The sequence below is a fragment of the Odontesthes bonariensis genome, chromosome 22, assembly GCF_027942865.1.
Source record: "Odontesthes bonariensis isolate fOdoBon6 chromosome 22, fOdoBon6.hap1, whole genome shotgun sequence".
Classification (NCBI taxonomy): domain Eukaryota; kingdom Metazoa; phylum Chordata; class Actinopteri; order Atheriniformes; family Atherinopsidae; genus Odontesthes; species Odontesthes bonariensis.
In genome coordinates, this window is record NC_134527.1 from 9,509,210 (window position 1) to 9,531,951 (window position 22,742).

Here is a 22,742-nt window from a genome sequence, read left to right on the forward strand (position 1 = left end):
TTAGAGTTAAAATCCTGAGTAATCAACTGTGAGAGATGTTGATCGTATTTAAAGACTTCCAGTTTGCCGGAAAAGTCTTTTTATTTGAATGACCGTACCTAAATTCAGGAGTGGAAGCAAACATTACAGCTTTTACTTCAGTGCCTTTGTAGTAATGTCAATTGTTCAGTTTTTACATGATAATTATTTTTTTTCAATACCTCATGTTGTTCTTTGGTTCTGAGAACAAGAACTTCTTTTCTGACTTTTTGAACCACTGTCCAACACTTTTAATCTTTTTTTTTTCTATAAGACTTTTCCTGTTAGTCATTTCAATTGAAAACAACAACATTAATTTGTCAATATTCCCTTCGATCAGTGACAGTCAAGCTTCATTACAGTGGCAACTGTCAAGGTATAGGATCAATTCAACAGCAAGAGAAAGTGTCAGTTATTGATGTTAAATAATAATGGGCAAACATAAAAAGAGCTACTTTGAAAGGGGCCAAACAATGAGGGTCAGATGACTGGATCAGAGCTTATCCAAGGTCTTACTGGGGTGTTCCTATTATGCAGTGGTTTGTACCTACCAACAAGGATCCCAGGAAAAGCAACTGGTCAACTGGCGACAGAGTTGTAAGTTCATTCACCGGTGCGTGAGGAGAGTGGAGGCTGGCCAATGTCATCTAATCTAAAATAATCTAGCACAAATTATCGGAACCCCTTAATACCAAGTATAATAGATGGGTGTTAGAGCACACTGTGCCTCAGTCTGTTCTCCTTCCCAGTTTGTCAAATAGTGGCATTTTGCCAAAGCACCTAATGTCTTTTTGGTATGCACACAGTGCTCTTTGCTGTTGGTATCCTGACACAGTCTGGGTCCTAATAAGGAGACTGTAGGCACCATGGATGACAGTCACAGTTCGTGACCTTGAGGAAACTTTCTTTTTTCCTCCTTATTTTCATAAATTTCATAAATTTGTTGTTTACTTAAAAATACTTGTTGTTTCTTTCGGTTTAGTTATGCTGCTGATCTGTGTATTCTGTCTTTTTTTTTTTTTTCCATCCTCCCATTGTTTTTTCTCTGATTTTCACTAACTTTGTGGCTATTTCTCTCCAGACGCTGCAGATGGGTATAAAGCATTTCTCTGGTCTGTTTGTGATGCTGTGTGTGGGCGTGGCCTTATCTCTTCTGACAACGATAGCAGAACACATTGTATACAAGCTGGTGATCCCACGGGTCAAGGAGCCACGCTACAAATACTGGCAGCATACTAGTCAGGTATGGACAGAGTTAAACACACACGGAGACATCCACAACACACTTCAAGTCATACATCGACTACATCATAGTAACCAGGAGAGGCAATCTGAAGATAATCTTCAAAAGCTCAAATTCTAATGTTACAACACAAAGCATTTATACAGCCAGTAAAGTTTGTTCCTTTCTTAAATGTTACAGTTAATTTTTTTGTCGTTGTTTGACTGTTATTGCTCTCGCTGAGTACACACAGCCTCTTTTCAAGTTAGGTTCCCCATCAACAACATTAAAAAACAAGATTGAAAAAAAAACATTTACAGCGTAGATTGACAGCTCGTGTGTTGCTTGTTTTCCAGAGATTGCACCGAGCCCTCAACTCAGTCTTCACTGATGACAAACTAGCAACTGTTGCCAAGCCTGAAAAGAGGTAATGTTCCTGTCTTGGAGGTCCGGGCTCAGTGCATCTTAAGTGAAGTCTTTAGTGAAGGCAGGAGACAAGTACATCATTTTCATATATATATATATATATATATATATACACTGATTGCATTTCGTCTACGAATTTGATTTAAGGAAAATCCCATCCCTCAGTGACTGAACTGCATGCAAACTGAGCGCAGAAGTGGTTTAATTATTTTTAATTCCTTGACAGTATTTTGTTTTGTCTTTGGGACTTAGGCTCATTAAAACTTTTCACATATAAGCATACATCAGAAACGGCTTTGTCCCTCCCTTGAAGCAGCTATAAAACATTAACAGTAATATTGATCATTTTAGAAGCGTTGTTTTGTTTTTGCCACAGATAAAACAAGCCAAGTACGAAATGCAGTTAGTAATCCCACCACGTAAGAGCTTTGAATGCCATAACTACACTGCAAATATCACATACATAAAGGATATTGCTTTGTTTTAAGATCGATGTCATGCTAAAACTGGAATGTTACCATGAATCAAATATGGACCATAATCTAACATTCACTCATGATAAATATGCATAGGGACAGTTCCAGGAAGGAGGCAATTTTCCAAACTTAAATGCCCCATCGGCAAATCATCAGGTTGAGGATAAGTGACATCAATTAACATCCAAGTGGCAGTTACGGGACCCATTATTAGACTGAAATTAAATAGAATGGTCAGTCTTTTGGAGGGCAATTATCTGTGTGTGAAATTGAGGAAATAATCTCTTGCTGTCGTCAGAGTATTGTTGCTAACAGTGAGCGGGAGATGCGGTAAATCATGACAGCTTCTTTTCTTTGGGTCAGCACTTGTCCAGATTAGTTTTCAGACTTCAGTGCTTTCCTTTAATATGATGGCAACATAATGTGTCGATGTCATGTCTGAATGAGCATCCCAGTGCTTTTCTGTAACATTTCACTACACAGCTCCGCAGCAGTCACATTAACCAAGAATTAAACGCATAAAGCCATTGTGGGTTGATTTGGCTCCAGATCAACTCCTCAGAGGGACCTAACTGATCATGTTCCTAGATGAATAGATAACAGCCCACACACACTTTCCTCTCTTTCACTCTTTTGAACGAGAAAAAAACAGTAAAAATGTGTTTACACATGCACCTGAAGCTTCTGCTCTGTGATGAGCCATATATCAATATTTACCACCGTTTTCTGTAGCACAGTGCTGCGACTTTGTTAGTTTTACCTTTTAGAGTAAAACAAGAAGAGAAAAAAAGAGATAACTGGAACTTTAGAAGGAGGGTTGTGTCAGTGGTGCAGCTTCTTGTCTGACCAACAGCAGCTCGTGTAGATAATATCTTTGTGGTTCCAGTTGTGCGTTTAAACTCACACGAGTGCTACAATGGCCAATAAAGGAAGCTCTGATATGAAAAAAACATTTTTTCAGCTGCTTCCATCCATCACTGTGATGTTCACAACCACAGTGATGTACTTTATATGCTAACGTGAACTTTTATGGTAGTATGTCAACATAAAACAAGGATGACTTTAATGATATACCTGTCTTGATGTGCTGCTCAGTCTTTTTTAGAACCCATATCTTTTGTTGAGCAAACAGAATCCATTTTTTTAAGCTCTTCATGAAAAATTCAGCTGCTCTCCTTTTCACATCTATCCATTTTTAACAAGGCACACTTACTGGACTCTCAGGTGGAACACCCAAAGTGAGGATTAAATACACGTAATGATTATGCAGACAACTCCATGTGAGGGATGCCTGTGATAATGAGGATAGACAGCCTACTCTTGCATAATTACACACATTCAATCACGCTCTTCTGCATCGTTCCTGCATTCTGTCGCAGAGTCAGAAATTATTACTGTCTCATTGTCAGCTTCTTATTGAAACTTGAAGCTGTGTCAAATGTCTGCTTGACAAACACTTTACTGAAATGTGATGATCTTTATATTCAGTGTGCAAGATTTTATACGTTCAAAAGGCTCCAGCTTCAGATTTTCTACAACACAGTAAGCCAGAGAGAACCAGTATCAGTCCCATCACTACAGTACAGTACTGAAAGTCTGCGTGATAGCCCATGTGACCAAATGGAACACATGGGTGGAAATTAAATTGGCCATGATTCCTACTTAGGACTGAACCATAATGTATCTAATTTTTTAGCTGTGTTAACAGGGAAGTAGAAGAACCTAAAGTTCTCAATTAGCTGTCTGAGAAAATTAAGAGCAAGCTCTGCAATACCATGAAACTTCATCGGATGGCCGCTTACAGTTGTGTGATGAAGGATCAAGCTAGAACTGGCACACATGCAGGCTGAAAATTAAATAACAAGCACTTCTGTTATATCTATGATATCTGTGCTGTATGGAGATCAGGGAGGAGGAGTCAAAAGCAGAACGGGTTGGGTTACTGATAAACTTCGAAGGATGAAAAGGCAACAGAAGATGGCAGGGGGGAAAAAAACTATATAAATGGAGTAAAAGCTGATGCCGACTGAGTACAAATTAAATCCAAAAGTAAAGCACAGTTAGTGCACAAGAAAAATCCAAAAAGGGAGGCAAATTTACAGGTGAACAGCACAGAGACACAATGGGACACTTTGAGAAGGATGACAAATTCACAGGCCTGCAAACTGACAAACTCAAAAAGATAGAGGGTGAAATACAAGTCAGGCCCTGTACACACATACAGGGATATTTGGACTCAGATTATTTTTATTAATTTATGAAATTTCTGCCTATTTTCCAAACAGTAACAACGTTTTCAGCCCCTGAAATGAAAAATCTGGAAAACTCCAGGCAGGACTGAAGGTGCTGTACTTACAGACCGGTTGCAGTCTAGTGGGGTTCTTTGCCTCGGCATGTCAGATTGTGCATCCCCGTCTCTTTGGTTTCATGTCAGTGTATGTGCCGATCTCCCCTTTTTTGACATGGCAACACATGACGCTCACAAGATAGTGTAGGTGAAAACCTTTTTTATGTGTCTTCTAAACATAAACATACAGCTGCTCTCTGACTATAATAAAGGAAAGAAGCATCACAATGTGCTCATATTAGCATAATCCAACGTAGAACCAGCCACCAACATTGCTAGTTTTGTATGAGACCCAGTCAGATGTGTAGTTGTGATACAACCTTGAGGTTAAGTGGTTGTTACTATAAAATAACAGTTTTATCTCTTGTTTTTAATGAGATGTTTTGGCTGTTCTTTGAGAGAAAGACTACTGTTATTTACAGATCACCTGTTGGTGCTGTCAAAAAAGTTGTTGAGGACAGAAGTATTTATCTGGTAAAAGGAAATCACACGCACACACACAAGTCTTTGCTTCACATATAACACACATGAAGTAATTGTTAAAAGCAGTTATAACATTTTAAATGTAATTTCTCTGCAGCCTCTAAATAACAGTAAAGCGTAGTGAATATTTTTCTTCTACCATCTCGTCTAGCAGACTATCACCATATTTTTCACATTACTTACACTTTACACAAATGGAATATTGATGTTGAAAATACTGATGTGCTGTAATTTCATGATTTAGTGAATTCTCACCTGCCCTATGTGGTAGCCAAGAGGTTTTTTCAAAATATTGTTCAAGGACCCTCAAGCAAGGTGCACTTAACTTCCTTGTTGAAGAGCTGTTTCCCTCTTCACCATTCTGCCTCAAGTGTCTGCTGGCTGAAGGTAACATTTGTACTGATAGATGGGTTGGGAAACAGCCTTCAGTGAGGAAATATTGCAAGGTCCGTAGTCCAGAAACTGTGAATAGAGGAAGCTCTTTTCATAAGCTGAAATGGTTTAAAGGAGATAGAAAAATAACCTGTGTAGATCAACTTCACATATGTAAGCTGCAGGACCATGTGTAAAACCATCATACAAGGAGGACATCAATGTAAGTGAAGGATTGAGCATAACTGAGTGTGATGACCTTTGAAATTGAAAGAAAATGGGAGCAGAAATATCTGGAAATTATGTGGAGGAAAGAGTCGGCAAAGAGAGGCAGGATCTAGTTTCTTCGCAGGAGGAGTAGGTGTGTGCTTACTTGCTGCAGAGGTGTAAAACTGAAATCGTTTCTCTGTAGAGGATGAAGAAAGAAAAAACATCTGACTTGCATTTATATGTAGAGACTCCTAGCCATAATGTTTATAGAATGTAAAAAAAAATAAGAGCTTTATTAGATTTTTTTATTTGATTTTGAGCTGAAATGAAAAAAAAAAAATTCAAACATGCTGGTTTGAAGGACATCCCAACTTAAAAATGACGGTGCGTGGTTCATGTACATATGTGTGGCAATCTCTAACAACTAAAAGAATATACACAGTAGATGCGCATTTTATGCTGAAATGACTGCAGTCATCATGGCAATTCATGTAAGCTCCTCATACAGAACTCAACACAAGGACAAGAAAGACAAGAGGGTCTGAAATACTAATAAAGAATCATCTTTATTTACTTGAAAAATGTCAAAGCAGCCACAAAGTACTTTCAATATAAATTTTAAAAAAAATTATAATTCACTGGTAAGAGTAAAACATTTATGAAAGAGAACAGAATTTAAAAATAAGGTCAAAAGAAGAAACTTAAAAGCAAGTTTAAAAAGCCAGGCTTTTAGCTGTGATTTAAGGCCTATCTTTTATCCACCATTAAAGCAATACTATGTAACATTTCTACCTTCTGCTCGAGTCCTGACTAGAACCAGGAAATACGACCACATTAGTCCAGTGCTCAGGTCTCTGCACTGGCTTCCTGTCGCTCAGAGAATAGACTTTAAAACAGCTCTGCTTGTGTACAAGTCTCTTCATGGTCAAGCGCCAAAGTACATCTCTGACATGTTAGAGCCATATGAACCAACTCGGGCTCTGAGAACCTCAGGGAGGGGTCTCCTGCTGGTGCCCAGAGTCAGGACTAAACAAGGTGAGGCTGCGTTTCAGTTTTATGCAGTCTTCCAGAAGATGTGAGACAGGCCTCAACTCTGACAATGTTTAAATCCAGGCTGAAAACAGTTCTGTTTAGCTGTGCATATGACACCTGAAAGTATTTTATCTGCACTCTTCACTTTTTAATTAATTAATGATTATTTTAATGATTTAAAAAAAAAAAAATTAATTTATTTATTTATTTTTTTTATTATTATTATTTTTATTTCTTTTTAATGATTTTATTGTCTTCTTGTGATTTTATGTAGCTGTGAAGCACTTTGAATTGCCCTGTGTATGAATTGTGCTCTATAAATAAAATTGCCTTGCCTTAAAATAACAGCTTGAAAAATATTGTCCGGCTAGAATGAGTTTTAATATTACGATTGGCCTGTCTCCTATGCCCTTCGGGGGTCTGAGTTGGAATAACTGCGCTATGTAACTTTGCTGGACCGGCCCGGGAGCTGAGCGGAAGTACTTCGACTTGCTTTCTGGCACACCTACCGCAAAAAAAAATAGACCCCTCTCACGCTCCCAGGTATAAGGCTAAGCTAGCGCAACATTGTCAGTATGATCATCATGGCAGAGGCACCGAAGAAACAGAAGAAGACGTTGACTGATGAAGCAAGGAAGAGAAAGAGAGAGGCCGACAAAGCAAGAGACCGGACTAAAGTTCTCGGAACAGCCTGTAGGGGGAGCTCCATAATGGGCTTTTTGAGAAGTTACATTGTATTGCTTTAAATGTGGTGTGTGTTGACAAAAAAACAGCACAACCCCCCAATTCTGTCAGGGAGTTGCAATACCCAACTGAGGTCATCTTTCTCTTGTAATTTAGTTGGTTACAAAACATTGTTGTTAGTCAGTTTTAGTACTCGAAGGAAATACTTACCACAAAAAGCTGTCTAACTGAATTGGTTTTCGTAATATTTTTGGCTTAAGAAGTCTAATAAAGTGTTCCTTATTTCAAAGTCACTTTCCCCGCATGCTGTGAGCACAGGAGCATTTATCATTCAAGATGAAATTCTTTTGATGTTCTTATATTTGGATGTGTCATTTGATGTCAGGAGAATCCTCTTAACCAAAACTCCTTTTTGTTAACCCCTAATAAGACTGGAGACTGAAAAAAAATGGATAAAGTTGTTTACATATGAACGGAATTAAACATGGCAAAAATAGGTAAATAGAATCCACTATAAGTTATTAACTGGCCTTTTGCAGTACATTTCAATGGTTGGTAAAATGTTAAAGTGAGGTCACTCGCTGGTCTTTCCTAATACTCAAGAAGACACCAGCAGACCGATGGAAGTCCACTAATCTACACCAGAAGCCACTTCTTGGTTTCTTTCCTCCGATCGTGTGCGGATGCCGTTGAAAAGAATAGAGAGGAGGAGGACCTTTATACTGACTTTTTCCATAGGCTTGTAAGTCAAAATACTTAATGCATCAGCACACTCTGAAACCGTTTTTAATTCATAACTCCAATTTAATAACATTTCTATTTGTTCACTGCGGTATGTGAAGGTTCCACATACATGAATCCTGATCATGAGGAATATAGGTCCTGAATGGATGGTGGGTCGAAAAACTTCAAATTGGACAGAGATTTAGGATCACTTTGCTCCTTCACCACTCGCTAGAAGAATATAAGAAAAGACAGGGTTAGAATAAGGGAGGATTTGTTCAGTGATGCGCACTAAAGTCTCATCCATGTTGCTGCTTGCACTTAAAAGCTTAATGACGAAGGCAGACCTCCAGGTTGCCTGGCATAGGTTGTTGAGTTCAGCACTAATGCTAGAGAAAATATCTACAGTTTGACAGTCAAGACCCTCTTTTTTTGTTTTGCATAATTGTGGTGGGAGCATGCTCATTAAAAACTAAATAAAATGTTTTCGATATCTGCGTTATATATTCTTCAACAAGACAGGGTTAAGACTTAATCCGGACATACAAAAAAATGTATTAATGGGGAGTGGCCTGCTGTTGCTAACATAATTTAGCCCAGCCAAGTGGGCCATAAGACTTACTCCTCTATATGTTGCCTGGCCAAAACCTACTTGTTCTAATCTGATAACTATTTTTACATTCTAAACAGCAGAACAACACGCTCATTGAAAAAGTGATTTAATGCGATTAGGGAGAAAACAAACTATTTCAGCAAGTAATTATAATGGTGCCCAACAATCTCATGCCAATTACCTCAAGGATGGTGTCTAGAACTTAACTGGTAGTTTAGGAACTTCACTTTGTTGTCTTGTTTAAGGTCAAGTGCTACATAAGCTGCCATTTGTCACACGGTATAACATGCACAGAATTGTAATGTTGTCATAAAATAAAATGATCACTACCTGTGGTTCAGACAAAGATACTCACTCCCCAAGTATCTTTTTGCCTGCATGACACAACGTTTGTGAAATATCATCTAAGGTTTTAAGTAGGATTTAGACTAGAAAGATGCAGTCTGATGATTAAAAAAAAAAGCATTCCCATCTTGGCATTTAGAATTTGTACTTGACATTTCACTTTGTATCGGGCTTATCTCCAGGTGCAACGAGGGAAACAACCAGCCAGACACTTGGAATCCTGCAGAATCCTCCCACTGCAACAGGCGAAGATTCCTTCCACAAGACATGCAGAATTACCTGGATCTTCCATCCTCCCAGGATCTTCCGCCTCCACCACCCCCTTCTCCCCTCCCTCATCCCCATACTCTTCCTCTGCTGGAGAAACGCCTGCCCATGGTTACCACCTCTAACGGTCGGTCAGACCTGTTAGGGCGGGGCTTGGCCCAAGGGCAAGGAGGATCTGGGCAGGGCATAATACAGTGTCGGGCTTTAGGAGTCGGGGACTGCAGTCAGGGCCTGGGTGTGGGCCCGAATTCACTGGTTCAGGAACTGTCAGATCTGGAGGGTCAGATCCTTGTTATCAAGCAGCAGCTGCAGTCAGCCATGAGAAGGAAGAGAGAGCTTGAACAGTACCAATCAGAAAACCCGCAAACAAACCAGACTGCAGTCAGTCAGCCCACTACACACCAGTTTGCTCAGTATACCCAATCCCACCAGCAGACTAACCAACACAAAAACACACTCCCAGACTTCTGAGGCCTGCCTCCTCCGTTTGGTCCAGAGAAACCCTGTTAGACACGGGACAAGCCTCCAAAACCTGTGGTTATCGATAAGGGTCCTTGCTTTTGTTCTGGAGATGGAAACAAAGATTTCTAGTAGCAAGATCCTTCTTTAGGCTCAGGAGTTCCCCTAAATGCTGGACAAACATGTTCACCAAGAATCAGATCCTGCCCTGTGACTTCAACAGGGACATTTTCTGAACTCTGTAAGGTGATATTTGATTGGATGGGAAGTGCTGGAGAGGGGTGGGAATCTGAGCCAAATCAGTTTTGAGACCCTCACTGGCTTGTTGCGTCATCGAAGAGCTGTGCATCCACTTTTTCCTCTCAACCTCCATTTCACTCCTTTCCAATCCTATTAGTTTTTTTCCTTTGACTGTCCTTTTCTGCTTACCATTTCCTTTTGACTTGCTCATACCCTCTTAAGCGTGCTCTCTTCCTCAGTAAAGTTCTTCTTGTCATCATGATAAGCTTGATCATAGGTATGACGCCTCTTTGGTATTTAATTGAATTGACTAATTCACCCAAGCTTGTTCAGACTCACTGAGAGTGTACAATGGCCGATGGTTGAACCCTGCCAGTTAAGTCTTTATATCCCTGTGTCTTGCTGAAATCCTGTTCTCTTTCAGACATACAGCTTCTGGTGACTGGTTGATATTATCACTGCTGATGTAATGTTTCTTGCCATTGGCAGTACATTTACTTTGGCCATTTTTTCTGATAAGTGATTTGAGTGTTGATGGTGCTGTTGTTGCAAAGAAATCAATGAAAAAGATGCCACCCAAAGCTTCATGAAGAAAACCTGGTTGGCATCTTAAGGTGGATTATAGGACAATACACAACCTTGATTATCACTATATGATGTTGCCTGCATTTTACTGATGCACTCCCAGTTAATTGAAGAAAGTCATTTGACTTTATGGTTTAAAGGTATTTCTATTGTGGGAGTTTTGTATTTTTTTGAAGATCCAAAATATTTTCTCCCTTCTTGTCATTTCCCTGCTCCCTGAATGAATAACGCTTTTGTAATATTGTTCCAGAACAACAAATGCAGGAGTACCATTCAGTTCTAGGTGCAGACCCAATGCTACTTATACAGTAAATGTCACTGGCATAGACCACTGGTCTTACTCTGACACGTTTCTTATTGTAACATTTACAACTGTACACGCCATAACAGTTCCTCTGTGATGAGACCTGTTTACTTGCATCTTTTCTCCTTTGGTTTTGACACATTCTCTTATTAAAAATGTACCTCGCTTCTTTGCCTCTCTCCAGTCTCTTAAAAATATTTAAAATATCTTGTGAACTTCATCATCTGCATCGGTCTACGTGGTCCCGTGTCTCACCGCAGCCAACCTAAAGTTTGTGACTGTGCAGACTACTACTACTCTGACATGAATCAGAAGAATCGCAATTTTCCACACAATGCACAAGCAGAAGAAATTACATCTCCATGCGTGGGAAGCAACAAAGTGAATAAACTGCAAAGTGGCTCAGGTGGAGATCTTGCTTCTTTTGTTGAAGATCAAATGAAGGCTTAATGATTTCGACTTGGTTTAAATAGGATTTTCCCTCCCCAGTTGCTACTGCCAGTAGAACAATGGGTGAAATTCAGTGAACATCAAACTCTTTTTTTTTTTTTCCAAGATAGCGCTTAAATTCCCCTGCAGCATCTTATTTCAAAACATCTTAACAGATTCCATTATGAGACACCCTGCAGCTACATAAGTAACCAAACTACTCTGAGCTTTTTGGTCCCGAACTCGGAAATGATATTTGGCTGGCACACTCTTCTTCACTCATATTGCTAGGGGACAGGGAGGCATACACAGAACAGCCAGCGATGACATTTTTTTAAACCATAGCACGGTCAAACACTGCAGCGCACACACACACGTACACACTCCTATCTATTTAGCCAGTGTGTCTGCAGGGTAAGCGCAGGCTGTCACAGCTGAAATGAATACCTGACAGAGCAAAAGAGGAAGTGCGCTGGCTGAGCTGGCTGAGCTTTCTTTGTGCTCTCTGTGCATGTTTGCCTTGCTAAGCGGCGATATAATCATCACTAAAGGATGAATCAACAGAACTCAGTAAGAGCTTGGTGTTAGCATATCCGTGTGCATTCTAATCACTCATATGGGAAGCACGTGTGGTTGGACAGAGATGTCGTGTGAGGAGAAATCTCTGCCACACAGGATAGAACACCCTTTGCATGAGACAAGAATAAAGTCATATTCATATTGAATATTCGGGGGTCTGACAAAAAAAGAAAAAAAAAAATGCAAATGTATATTCTTTTCCCTGACTTCATCAGAGAAGCACCAGAAAAAGTTTAGGTATCTTGATTGACATTGCAGTCATTTACACTTACTCTCACTTTTTCCATTATTTTTTTTTGCACAACCCTCAATGTGATTGGGTAACCTAGAAGCATCCTTTTTCACCCCGAGACAAAGAGACCCCAAGAGAATATCAAATATCTCCAAAAGTCTTGCGATCCCTTAGATCAATATTCATGTATAACACATAATTTAGGTTGGATACATCTGATTTGAGGATTAAAATTCAGGGTTTGTTAATTTTGTTAAAAATCCATTTTGTTAAATGGAAATATACGCAACCACACTAATAGGCTGCAGATGAGCCCAGATATTCAAACAAACCCTCCCTCTTATTGTACTACACACAACATAAAAATCACAAGAGAGCAGATTCTTGCTACTGACTATTTAATTCTTGGACAAACCATGAAAAAGAAAAAAAATATAAGTTGCATTTCTGATTGAATGCTTTTTTTTTTCAAAGTAAAAGACAGTTATAATCACAATGGTAATGAGTAATATCTATAAAACATCTTCTCTCGTCATGCTGGGCATATCTTCCAATAGGAAAAGGAGTCACAACATTGCATCACAATCCACTGGCAGGTCGGGGATAAGGAGGGGTGCCTCAAGGAGGAAAAGTGAACCAGAAGTCTTTGAAAGGGCTAGCCCTGACTCAAGTTAATCACTCATATTCACTACAAATACTTGTCTTTTTTTTCCCCCACATCTGTTCCAAGGGATTTGCTATATTGAAATTTGCATTTAGACGTATTTCTGGACACCACAGCAGTGGAATCTATATGTATGTCTGACACTGGCTAGCCCCTCTAGACATCTCTGCAGAGATTTTCTTGTTAACATCACAGTGAATCAGGAAATTGAGGTTAAAGACACTCATAGAAAGCCCCTCAACCAATGACATTTGAAATATTGTAACTGATCTCAGGCGATGTCAAACCCCATTTTCAGACTCAGAGGATGTCATTTACCCTTTCTTGCATTTCCTCGAAAGAGGAGAGGAGTTTTTTGCCAAATCACCTAAACTGACACCAAAACATATCCAGGTTTACAGCAGGCAAAGAGGTCCAAATGGATCATAATAGTCATACAGATTAACAAAAGTCCTTAAAAAATATGACCTGATAATGGTCAATTAATGTACAGACAGATAACAAAAAGAACGTTTCTGTCTTTTTTTTCTGTACAAATGACAAACACCACAGAACAACAACATCAATAACTTTTCCATTGCAGAGTTTTCAGACTGAGTGGAATGGACGCGGTGACTGACGAGGCATTTCACCTGACAGGATGTGATGTAAAACGGAGTGAGTCAGCCGACAGGAAGTGCGCAGGTTTAACATCGTCAGGATAGGCTACAGCACTCGCTCATACAAAATGTACAAAACACCATCCTCTAACTACAAACAGCGCACCTTGGAGGACGAAAACATCCCATGTTTCAAATGGTTTCGCATACCTGGAAAAACAACCTGTGCTTACTGTAAGTTGGCTTTGTGATACTTTTGCACCGTTGTGATCTGTGCGTCTTGGCGGGGGGAATTAAACATAGCCAAACTAAGAGAAAAACATTGCAAACATGGATTATTCTGTCCCCCAGGTGATTTAAACAGATAAATCAGTGTTTTTTGTAAGCATTCGGCGCCACGTGGCATGCGTCCTCGTCATTGTGTCTGGAAGTGCTGTGGAGACGCAAACGTGACCCGGTGCTGCCCCCTTAGTCATGTGACCTCCGTCATCGATGCTGAGTGGTTCTGAAAATGCATGTTGAAGGAGGAACGGAGAAGGAGGTATTGAGAGAGGAAGGGAAGGGAAAAGTGGAAATGAAAAGATAAAGGAAGGTCACGGTTAAGTGGTGCGAGGAGTGCCATTTGTAATATATTGTGCATTTAGGAGTGGTGGGCAGGGGTGCAAATGTCATGCCTGACGTGTCACCATGTGTTGGTAGAAAGAAATAGAGAGAGAGAGAGAAAGAAAGAAAGAGAGAAAGGAAGAAAGAAAGAAAGAAAGAAAGAAAGAGAGAGAAAGAAAGAAAGAAAGAACAGATGATGACACCCTATCTTTAAATTAAAAGTGTAGGATGTAAAAAATAGCATTACAAAAAATACAGTTACAGTATAAATCAAATTCCAAATTGTACATTTTCAAAGGAGAGGTTAGACTTTAAGTTCAAAGTCTTGAAGGACTTCTGCCAATAATAAGAGAAAGATAATGCGCATCACAGAGATTGAAGTTCTTGGGGTTCCAGGTTAAGTGTTTTTAGCTACCTGTGCACTGAGGGTCTCCAGTGGGCTCTCAACACGGGGAAAAGTCATCAGAGGAAGGCCGCGGTACTCCTCAGTTTTCTGTTTAGCCACCGCATTATGAACACCTTTGAAGTTGTTCACAACACATATGCCCTTAAAAGAATGAAGACAGTTTGACATTAAAAGTAAAGCAGGTGTACAAACGTGTCAAAGTATACTAACGTCACAACAAGACTACACCTTTGCTTGCATTGTGGTCAGGTTATGGTGCATGGAAATGTGCATCGGTTGGATCTGACTGTGAACCTGAAGACACATATTAACTCTTAATCTAATAGAAACAGGTGAGTTATGTAAACAAATGTGCTCTCCGTTCAGATAACTTTTATTTAGCTTCTTTCTAAGTTTCTTTCTGTGACCCAAACTGTTTTTTGTATCATGCTGTGAATATGTTTATCTGCTGTAAAGTTGGGTTTTTTGACACAGGGCCTAATCGGATGGACTTCCTCAAGGAGGAAGCTTCAAATGGCCTTTGCTGGACCTGCCGTTCGTGTCACTTCACCACAGGCTTAATTTTTCAGCACAAAAGCTGCCACTGGTTTGTAATTTTAATCAGTATTTTCATCTGCATTTCTACCACAGACACCTTTTCCTGGAACTAGGATCTTTTAAGGGTTCCTTTCTTCAACAGCCCCCAATTCCATCTAAGACTCCAGACCTAAACAAAGCCCCTAAAATGAGCCTAGTAGGGAGTTTATGCAAAGCATTTGGGGTGGAACTTTGGATTGTTTAAGTATTCCCAGTGTTTTATTATCTTCATCTCAGTCGTTTAGAGTTTAATCTGAACAGCTGATAAAGTTGGGTAATCTAAATTGGACTGCAATAATAGCTGCTGCCATTTTTAAACACAACAGTCAAAGTAAGCCTTTCATGCAACGTGGGGCGTAGTGGTAGAGAAAACTTGAAATGGAGTGAGGAGAGAAAGCTCCAATTGGGTTTAAAAAGCAGTGAATCTCAACAATACAACGTTAATCTCTGATTATTTCATCCAGGCTCTTTCCCCGCCAGGAAGGTGACATTACATATCTCCAGAGTCAGTCTGCGACGCAGGGAATCAACTCGCCCAAGTCTTTGCTTGCCACCCAGCTCATGCTGCACCCGACTTTGAATTTTGACTTACTCAAGTCATTTGGAAACACAGCTCAAGAGGGTGTGTAATATGTCTCTGCGCTTTAATGGAAAATTAGAGAACATAGAACATGTTATTCATCAGATATAACACTGAACATCCTCCGTTTGGTTTGAGAATTAGAATCGCTGTTAAGACTATTACAGTTTCATATGCCTTAAATAAAACTGTCAATTTGCTACTAATACTGAGGTATTAAGCTCAAATAAAAAGGAATTAAGAACGCTCAACACTTTTTTTTGAAGAGTTGGGGACATATTTTCTGCTTCAGAGCAATTACTGTAGTAATACGATAATAGTAGATAAACATATAAAGTTCATAAGGTTACGAAAATCAATCAAGTTATCGGAGTCTTTAAAAGTCAGATATCTTGTGAGTTGCTCTGTTAACGTCAACTTGGCTTTTATTTTTTTTTCAGATGATTTTCTTTTTAACTCCATCGATCTTTCTTTATGGTGACGTAAAACAAATGCTTAAGGTCCAATTCTAAGGCCCTCAGTTAGGGTTCACAACTTTGCCATTACCAGAATTAACTATAACACTCCTCATTGTGAGCTGTATACTATTGTTGGGTGACCCCTCCCTCTCTTTGAAGCATAATAGACACTGGTTTTCAGCTTAATATAAAGCTGTTTAATGGTGATTTTTCATTTGGTACTGTCTTTTAATATAAGCTCTTCTAATCTTGATGATTGCATTGTTTGGAAAACACAGGCCTCAACCCTGAAAAAAAAATTAATAAATGACTTGAGTTCTCATTGTAAGTGTTCTCAATGGTGATATTTTATTTTTCTTAATACTAGCATCTTTCATTAAAAACAAGGCCCCATTTTCAGTATATTTCCAAATTAAAACGAGGATGGATTCAAACATTCGCACAAATTACGGTTATTTGCAAAACCCTGTATTCATTTGTCCACGAGTCTGGTTCTTCTATTAGCCAAGACACCAACAAGGTCACATTTCTCTCTACCATCTTCCGGTTAATCAAAGTCAGCAGCCTGAGGGAGATCCCACCCCACCAGACACCATCCTTGCCCTAGGGCAGAGGCAAAAGAGAAAATGAAGCAGGCCGACTCACTGCTGGAGACTTCTCAAGGTTTTCTTGTTTGTGGCATTCACTGACAGCAAGTCTCTAATGCTCCAAGACCAACAAAATAAGAGAATTTTAACATTCTGAGCCAATATCTCCAACATCACAATGAATTCCCATCACAATGTCATTAATCGTATGAGTAATTGAAAACTGTAAGCTGATGTGGCTGCTTTAAATACATTTCTGTATGACACGAGCGCTTTAATTATCATTCAACGGATACACCTGTCCAATGACCTCAGCAGACTGCTCGTTTTCATTTTGTTCCTTGTCACAGAGGCAAAAAGCACCAGCCAAGCTGACAGATATAGATTATTACACATACACGGTATCAAGTCAGGATGTCAAAGTAAGATGACATAGTAACTTGGACTACTGTGTTGTGTTACACCCCAAATTATATAAGCCTTTTATATGGCAAGTCTTGAATTATTTCCTTTGAAACCTTGCTGAAAATAGAGGGGGATTTTACCTTTATCAGACAGCATGTAAGCATGTGCCTCTTCTTTTTCTTCAATAAGGTATAAATCAGTCTTCCAGTGTTACCAAAATCATCCAGGAGCCAAAACCAATGGCTCAACACTGATCCCCAAATCTGCTGCCGGAGGACAAATCTCCCCAAAGACCAAAGGTATTTTCTAATTGATAAGTCCTTTCAGACCTCTTCTTTGAAAGCAGTGACAGCAAAGGGATTTTAAATACACCTGGTTTCTACGCTCTCTTAAGACCCCTAAGGATAGCAATCCATCAAACTGCCTTCTCACTTCACACATGACAAAACTTTGATAGGCTTCATCAGAACCATTAGGTCCTTGTGCAGGGGGGTTGAAGCCCTCCTCGGTTCATGTTGTAGTGATAATAAGTCAGAAATGAGCGGTTTAAAAAGTGCTGATGTAATGACCGACTGTCTCTCCCCAGAGCCTGCTAAATCAATGCATGTCAATTTTTATAGGTCAATTACTGAAAGCTTACATGTGCCTCCTCCACATGTTTCAAGGACAAGTGGATATATGTTAACTACACGCCACCCTACTGGAACCACAGCAAAATATTAAATTATGGAAATGGTTTCCTCTTTTCGGTAACTGTTTTTACATTTGTATTTATCTAGTTCTTCCTGATTCTCAGCCTTGACTCACAAAATCTTCTAATTGACCTGAGACAGATATCACCGTGAACCTTCCATTGTTTCTCATTAACATTAAGATAATTACTTTTGCGCTAAAAGTTTTCAGAAAATGTTGCTACAAAATGGAAACGTGCTAATATTTAGCTAAAACGTGCTCACTTGCATACATTTCCACAACATAAATCTAAACACTTGCACTGCTGAAATCAAAGATTAAAAAGGCACAATAAAAGGCATTAAATAATAATAGAAACCACTACATTTACAGGTGAAATTTTATATGGTAATTAGGTTTTTATCAATTATGCATAATTTTGCACGCTTAAGAGACAAAATTTTTAAAAGTGCATAATTAAATGTATATATTAGCTATTTTCCTTCAAAGGAAAGAAGCACATAATCTTAAAATTAGAAAATAGTTTTGTGCATTTTTCCTGATCAGTTGTAGTAAATTCAGAAGCCAATGGGCTACCCAAAACATGAATTTCCTCAACACAAGCCGAGAGCAACAGTAACAATCGGCTAAAGTGTTAGCAACAGGAAGATAGTTTCACACAAGAAACTAACCTGGATGTTGAAGCAAATGTGTCCACCATGACAAAACTGAATTTGGCTTTCTATTGCCATCGTTCCTTATATGTTAGCTTAAACTTAAATGCACCTGCACATTCTAAATGAAGGTGGTGTGTCCAAACTTTTTACATGTACTTTACATATCACAATCCAAGTTGCCCGTCTATGAATTAAGAAGCTATTGTATTTCTTACTCACTCTTAGCAACCAGTGTCCACATAGCACATCGCCCTGCTTGTCCCTGCATATTTCTTACAATCCTTTGTTGCCCGGGGTTTGCTGACCAGGGCCCAGCAGTAATTACAAGAAATGAATCATCTGAGGCTGATAAATACATCTTTTTTTAATCCCTTCACCTTCCTTCCTGCTTAGTGGGCTTTCCGCTGCAAACCAAAACAGCTTTGGGGTTCAGCAGTGATCGCTACCCTGCATTTGAAACACTCAATATAAAATCTGATGTGGACGAAGACATTCATTTTCATTGAATGCCAGGCTGTTTCACAGTACATCACAAGTAACTGATCCTGGTGTTAAGTTACGGACTGCGAGGCAGGGCGATTGATGTCTCACACTTAAAATCTGAACATTTATCCCCCATTAGGGCAATTGTTGTAATAGGAAGATAACATCCTTTACCTCAGGAGGAGAGAATGAGAATTTATTGGATCGCTGCGTCTATCCTCCTCCATCATCTCTGAATTAAACACAACTGTTCATTAAACCTGATGTTTCTCTCAAACTTCTTCTCTTCAACAGCTTCCTTACCATGCTTTTTGGAAACCAGAGCAAGTGCTGATCAAATTCTCAACTTCAACCCCCTATTCTTAATTACCAGTACCTGAACCCTCTTTAAGTCCAGTATAACCTCTGTTTCGTGTTATTTTACATCCTCTCCTATCATCTTTTCAGCATGAGCTATTGTTTTATTTTACAGACTGGCCTCACAAGCATTTAATTCAGTCACTGAAATAAATGAAAAGGAATATGGAAAAACTCTGACACACATTTGGATATTTATTGACTAACTCATGTTGCCAGCACTGTAGCCTGAATTCGTCATGTAATTACCTGTTTGCATCCGTTCCAAAATTAGGCTGAAAATGATGGCAGAATGAAAAAAAAAAACCTTGAAACCATAATCCACCTCTGAATGATCATCATCAGCCTCCCCCCCCCCCTCTCTTCCAATTGAATCTATCCTCCTACATTTCCCCCAAAGATTGTGCCTAATCCTTTGTCCTCACCAGAAATAATGCAATGGCTGATCCCAGTATAAATCCAGCCACTACATCTGAGCAGTGGTTTCGATACTCTGACACTCGATTGAGGCCGGTGAGAAAGGCCGAACAGAGCGTGCCCAGGCAGAGCACGGGCTTGGCCAGGCGGCTGGACTTGGTCTTGATTGTGCTGGTGATGTACATCTAAAGAAAAGGACAGAAAGGAGAATCAGATGAAAGACTGTGAGGATTCAAAGATCATGTTCTTCACTATGTGGCAAATCTGTATATAGCAAGATATAGCCCTGCTCCTCTCTTTAGGTGCATATAAAGAAGCAAGTCTCATGCCGAGAAGCTAAAGGCGAATACTCAGTTAGATCTTTCACAATTTCAAGACAGCACAAAAGCCCCGTGGCATAGCAAAGCAGTTAAAGAAAGATGTGAAAACCTTGCATCATAGGTGTGTAATAACTCTTCAAACAAAAGGTTTTTTTTCCCTATTGAGAATAAAAGATTACGAGATGAACCTAACTAATAATTGAACCAGTACACTCAGCATTTCAACATATCTCTTCATTTATTTTTTATTTTTTTAACTGCTTCCTCATCCAATGTCAACACAGGATGGGAACATTTCAAAAGTCTCTTCTTGTGTTGTTCATGCAAATAAAATCCTCACTTATGTGGAGTCTTTGACTCACAAAGTCTGAAAGTCTCATTCTATTACTGATGTCAAACAACTTTCCTTAAAGCACTTCTCATGTTTTCCTCAAACAAATTTTATTAAAAAGAAAGCCTGAATCCACGCCAAGCTCATTCAGAGGTTTTCTTAAGACATATATTGTCCCTTTTTTGCTAATTCCTTTATTTAAAAAAAATAATAAAATAGAGAAATAAGAAAAACATAAAAGCATAAAATAACTGTTTTACCTTTACAGTCAATATGTTCATAGTAAAGAATTTCTCTCACTCAAGGATTTCTTCCAGGCTGAACTCAAGCCATAGTGAGCAGTATACTTTAATCAGACCAGGCTTAAAATGTTTTTGTCCCATCCAATAAGATATAGACCGACTTCCTTTTTTCCAAAATTAGTAACTCTGGAAAAGTACCTTTACAATCGCTTTTAAATAAACTGTGCCAATGAACTTTGTAAGAAATTCAGAGGAATTTTAGGATTTGTTTTGTCCAAAAAAAAAAAAAAAAAGTCAAATTTAAAATCAATAAATAAAAGCAATTATATAGGGGGAAATAAAACAAAAAGAAATGCTCTCATAAAGAACTAAAAGCCAGGAAAATAATGTATTTTTTAAAGGTGAGACTTCCTAACTTCTGTTCATGGAGAGGCCCGGTTGCCTCTGTGTTCCAGTCTTTTAGTTGTCAGTCAAACAGACAGACAACTAAAATCAACTCATCAGTACATCTGAGTGACATGTGAAGGCACATGTGGTTGTAAGAGATCAGAAAGAAAGATAAAAAGATAAAAAAGGAACTGGCCTGTCAAGTGCCTTAGTAGTAAACAATAAAAGCTCAAAATCAGTCCTAAAAGGTACAGAGAGCCAGTGAAGGGAAGCAAGTACTGAGAAGATGTGCTAACGCTTACATGTTTGTGTTAACCGATGAGCTACAGCAGTCTGGACCATCTGCAGCCTTGAAAGGGAGGCCTGGCTAACGTCAACATACAGAGCATTACAATAGCCCAGCTGGTATTATTGTAAAGTAAAGTAAAGGAAGAGAGGCCAGAACCACAAACAAGGGGGTTCAGGCACATCAGGAGCCTTGTCTGTGATGGGATAGAAAAACTCTCCTTGTTGTAGACTTTGCTCTTTCTAACGCTGCAGACATGTTTATGTGCACAAATCACAAATGACAGTTAACCATCCCTCTTTTGAGTGTTAGAGATGTGTTTAGTCTTATTTGCTGGGCTCAATAAAAGCAGGAGCTCCTTTCGGTTTACAGTTTCGGTTTATTTCTATAAATGTTCAGAGGAAACTAAATACAACGTGATTAGGCACATGCTACTCACAGTCAGGTAAACGGCAGAGTAAACACTCAGCGAAGCATCCTTGGATGGGAACGACCTGCGTGCGTTCTCAATAACAACGGGGTTCCCGGTGCAAATGTTGCCGTTGACGATAAACTGGTGATTGAACCGACACTCTGTGCCGGTGTAGTTGGGCTTGCAGACAGACAGGAAGTAAGGTGAGAGACCTCCAGTCACGACCTGGCCTGCGTTAACGAAGATGTCTGTGGCAAACAGACCAAACGCAAACACACCTGTGGCACACACAGAGATGAGCACATGAAAACCTACAAACTCACAGCAATCAAACATGCCTACATAAACAACACACTGCATACATATGTCTGTCACTTACATTCCGTGTTAAACTGGATTGTGTCTGGCTGGCTAACGGAGTCACTGGATGAGTTCCCATCTATCATTATGTGGGGCTAAACATCCAAATATGTCATGTTAATGCCCTTAAGAAACCATTGACTATACACTCGCTAACGGACCACTACAGTTTTGTTCATAAATCAACCTTATTGATGTGTATGATCCTAAACAGGTTGGCACAGAGCACCTGTAAGTGAGACAGTGCCGAAGGCATAGACATTAGCTCAACTATGAATGCTTTGATAGATTACAGCTGGGAGCTGATAATATAAGAATGTGGATTATGTAGTTAACTGCTTCGGTGAACACATTGTAGCCATTTCTTGAATGAACAAACTCAGAGACTGATCTTTGAATGTGAATTGTATTGATTCAGCTCCTCAGGTGTTCATAGTGCCATATGGAGCTCATTTAAGGAGAGATTGCAGCAAAGAGAAGAGCTGTTTGAATGTGGGAATGAACTAAATTTAAATTACCAGGATATAAAAATATAGAAGCAGACAGAAAAAAAAAAGCAACAGTATTTAATGTAAATGATTAAGCTGACACTCACTAACCCTGACCCATGTCTGCGGCTGCCTTCTCTTTGCTGTGAAATATTGCTGCTGATTATCTGGCCTGCTTAGCCATGAAATTACTGTCCTTTGTATTGTCATCCAGGCCGGGGGTGGTGGCAGTTGCAGGTGAGTGTGTGCGTGCGTGTGTGCGTATGTGTGTGTGTGCGTGTGTGTGCGTGCGTGAAGGAATGTCTGAGGTGTACGGGGACATGACTGTGTGAAGGGCATTGAGGAAAATGGAGAGGGGGGATTATGGTGGGAGAGCAGATGGGAGG

The 22,742-nt window shown here is 39.4% G+C and overlaps 2 protein-coding genes across 5 annotated transcripts in view; one reads left to right on the forward strand and one right to left on the reverse strand.

Annotated features, from left to right (window-relative positions):
- The window catches only part of grin3a (glutamate receptor, ionotropic, N-methyl-D-aspartate 3A), a 49,308-nt gene extending 39,158 nt beyond the window's left edge, over positions 1-10,150 (forward strand). The window contains exons 9-11 of the mRNA XM_075456521.1: positions 1,100-1,261; positions 1,597-1,667; positions 9,134-10,150. Of these exons, the coding sequence (XP_075312636.1) occupies positions 1,100-1,261; positions 1,597-1,667; positions 9,134-9,689 (789 nt within the window). The 3' untranslated portion in view covers positions 9,690-10,150. The remainder of the gene's footprint in view (positions 1-1,099; positions 1,262-1,596; positions 1,668-9,133) is intronic.
- Positions 10,151-12,427: 2,277 nt separating this feature from the next.
- plppr1 (phospholipid phosphatase related 1) overlaps positions 12,428-22,742 on the reverse strand; it is a 67,129-nt gene continuing 56,814 nt past the window's right edge. For 3 of the 4 annotated variants that reach the window (XM_075456624.1, XM_075456623.1, XM_075456625.1), the window contains 4 exons: positions 21,536-21,786; positions 19,539-19,715; positions 14,328-14,459; positions 12,428-13,814 (listed from right to left, as the gene is read on the reverse strand). In XM_075456624.1, coding sequence (XP_075312739.1) covers positions 13,782-13,814; positions 14,328-14,459; positions 19,539-19,715; positions 21,536-21,786 — 593 coding nt within the window. In that variant the 3' untranslated portion in view covers positions 12,428-13,781. The other variant, XM_075456626.1, reaches the window with a different exon arrangement.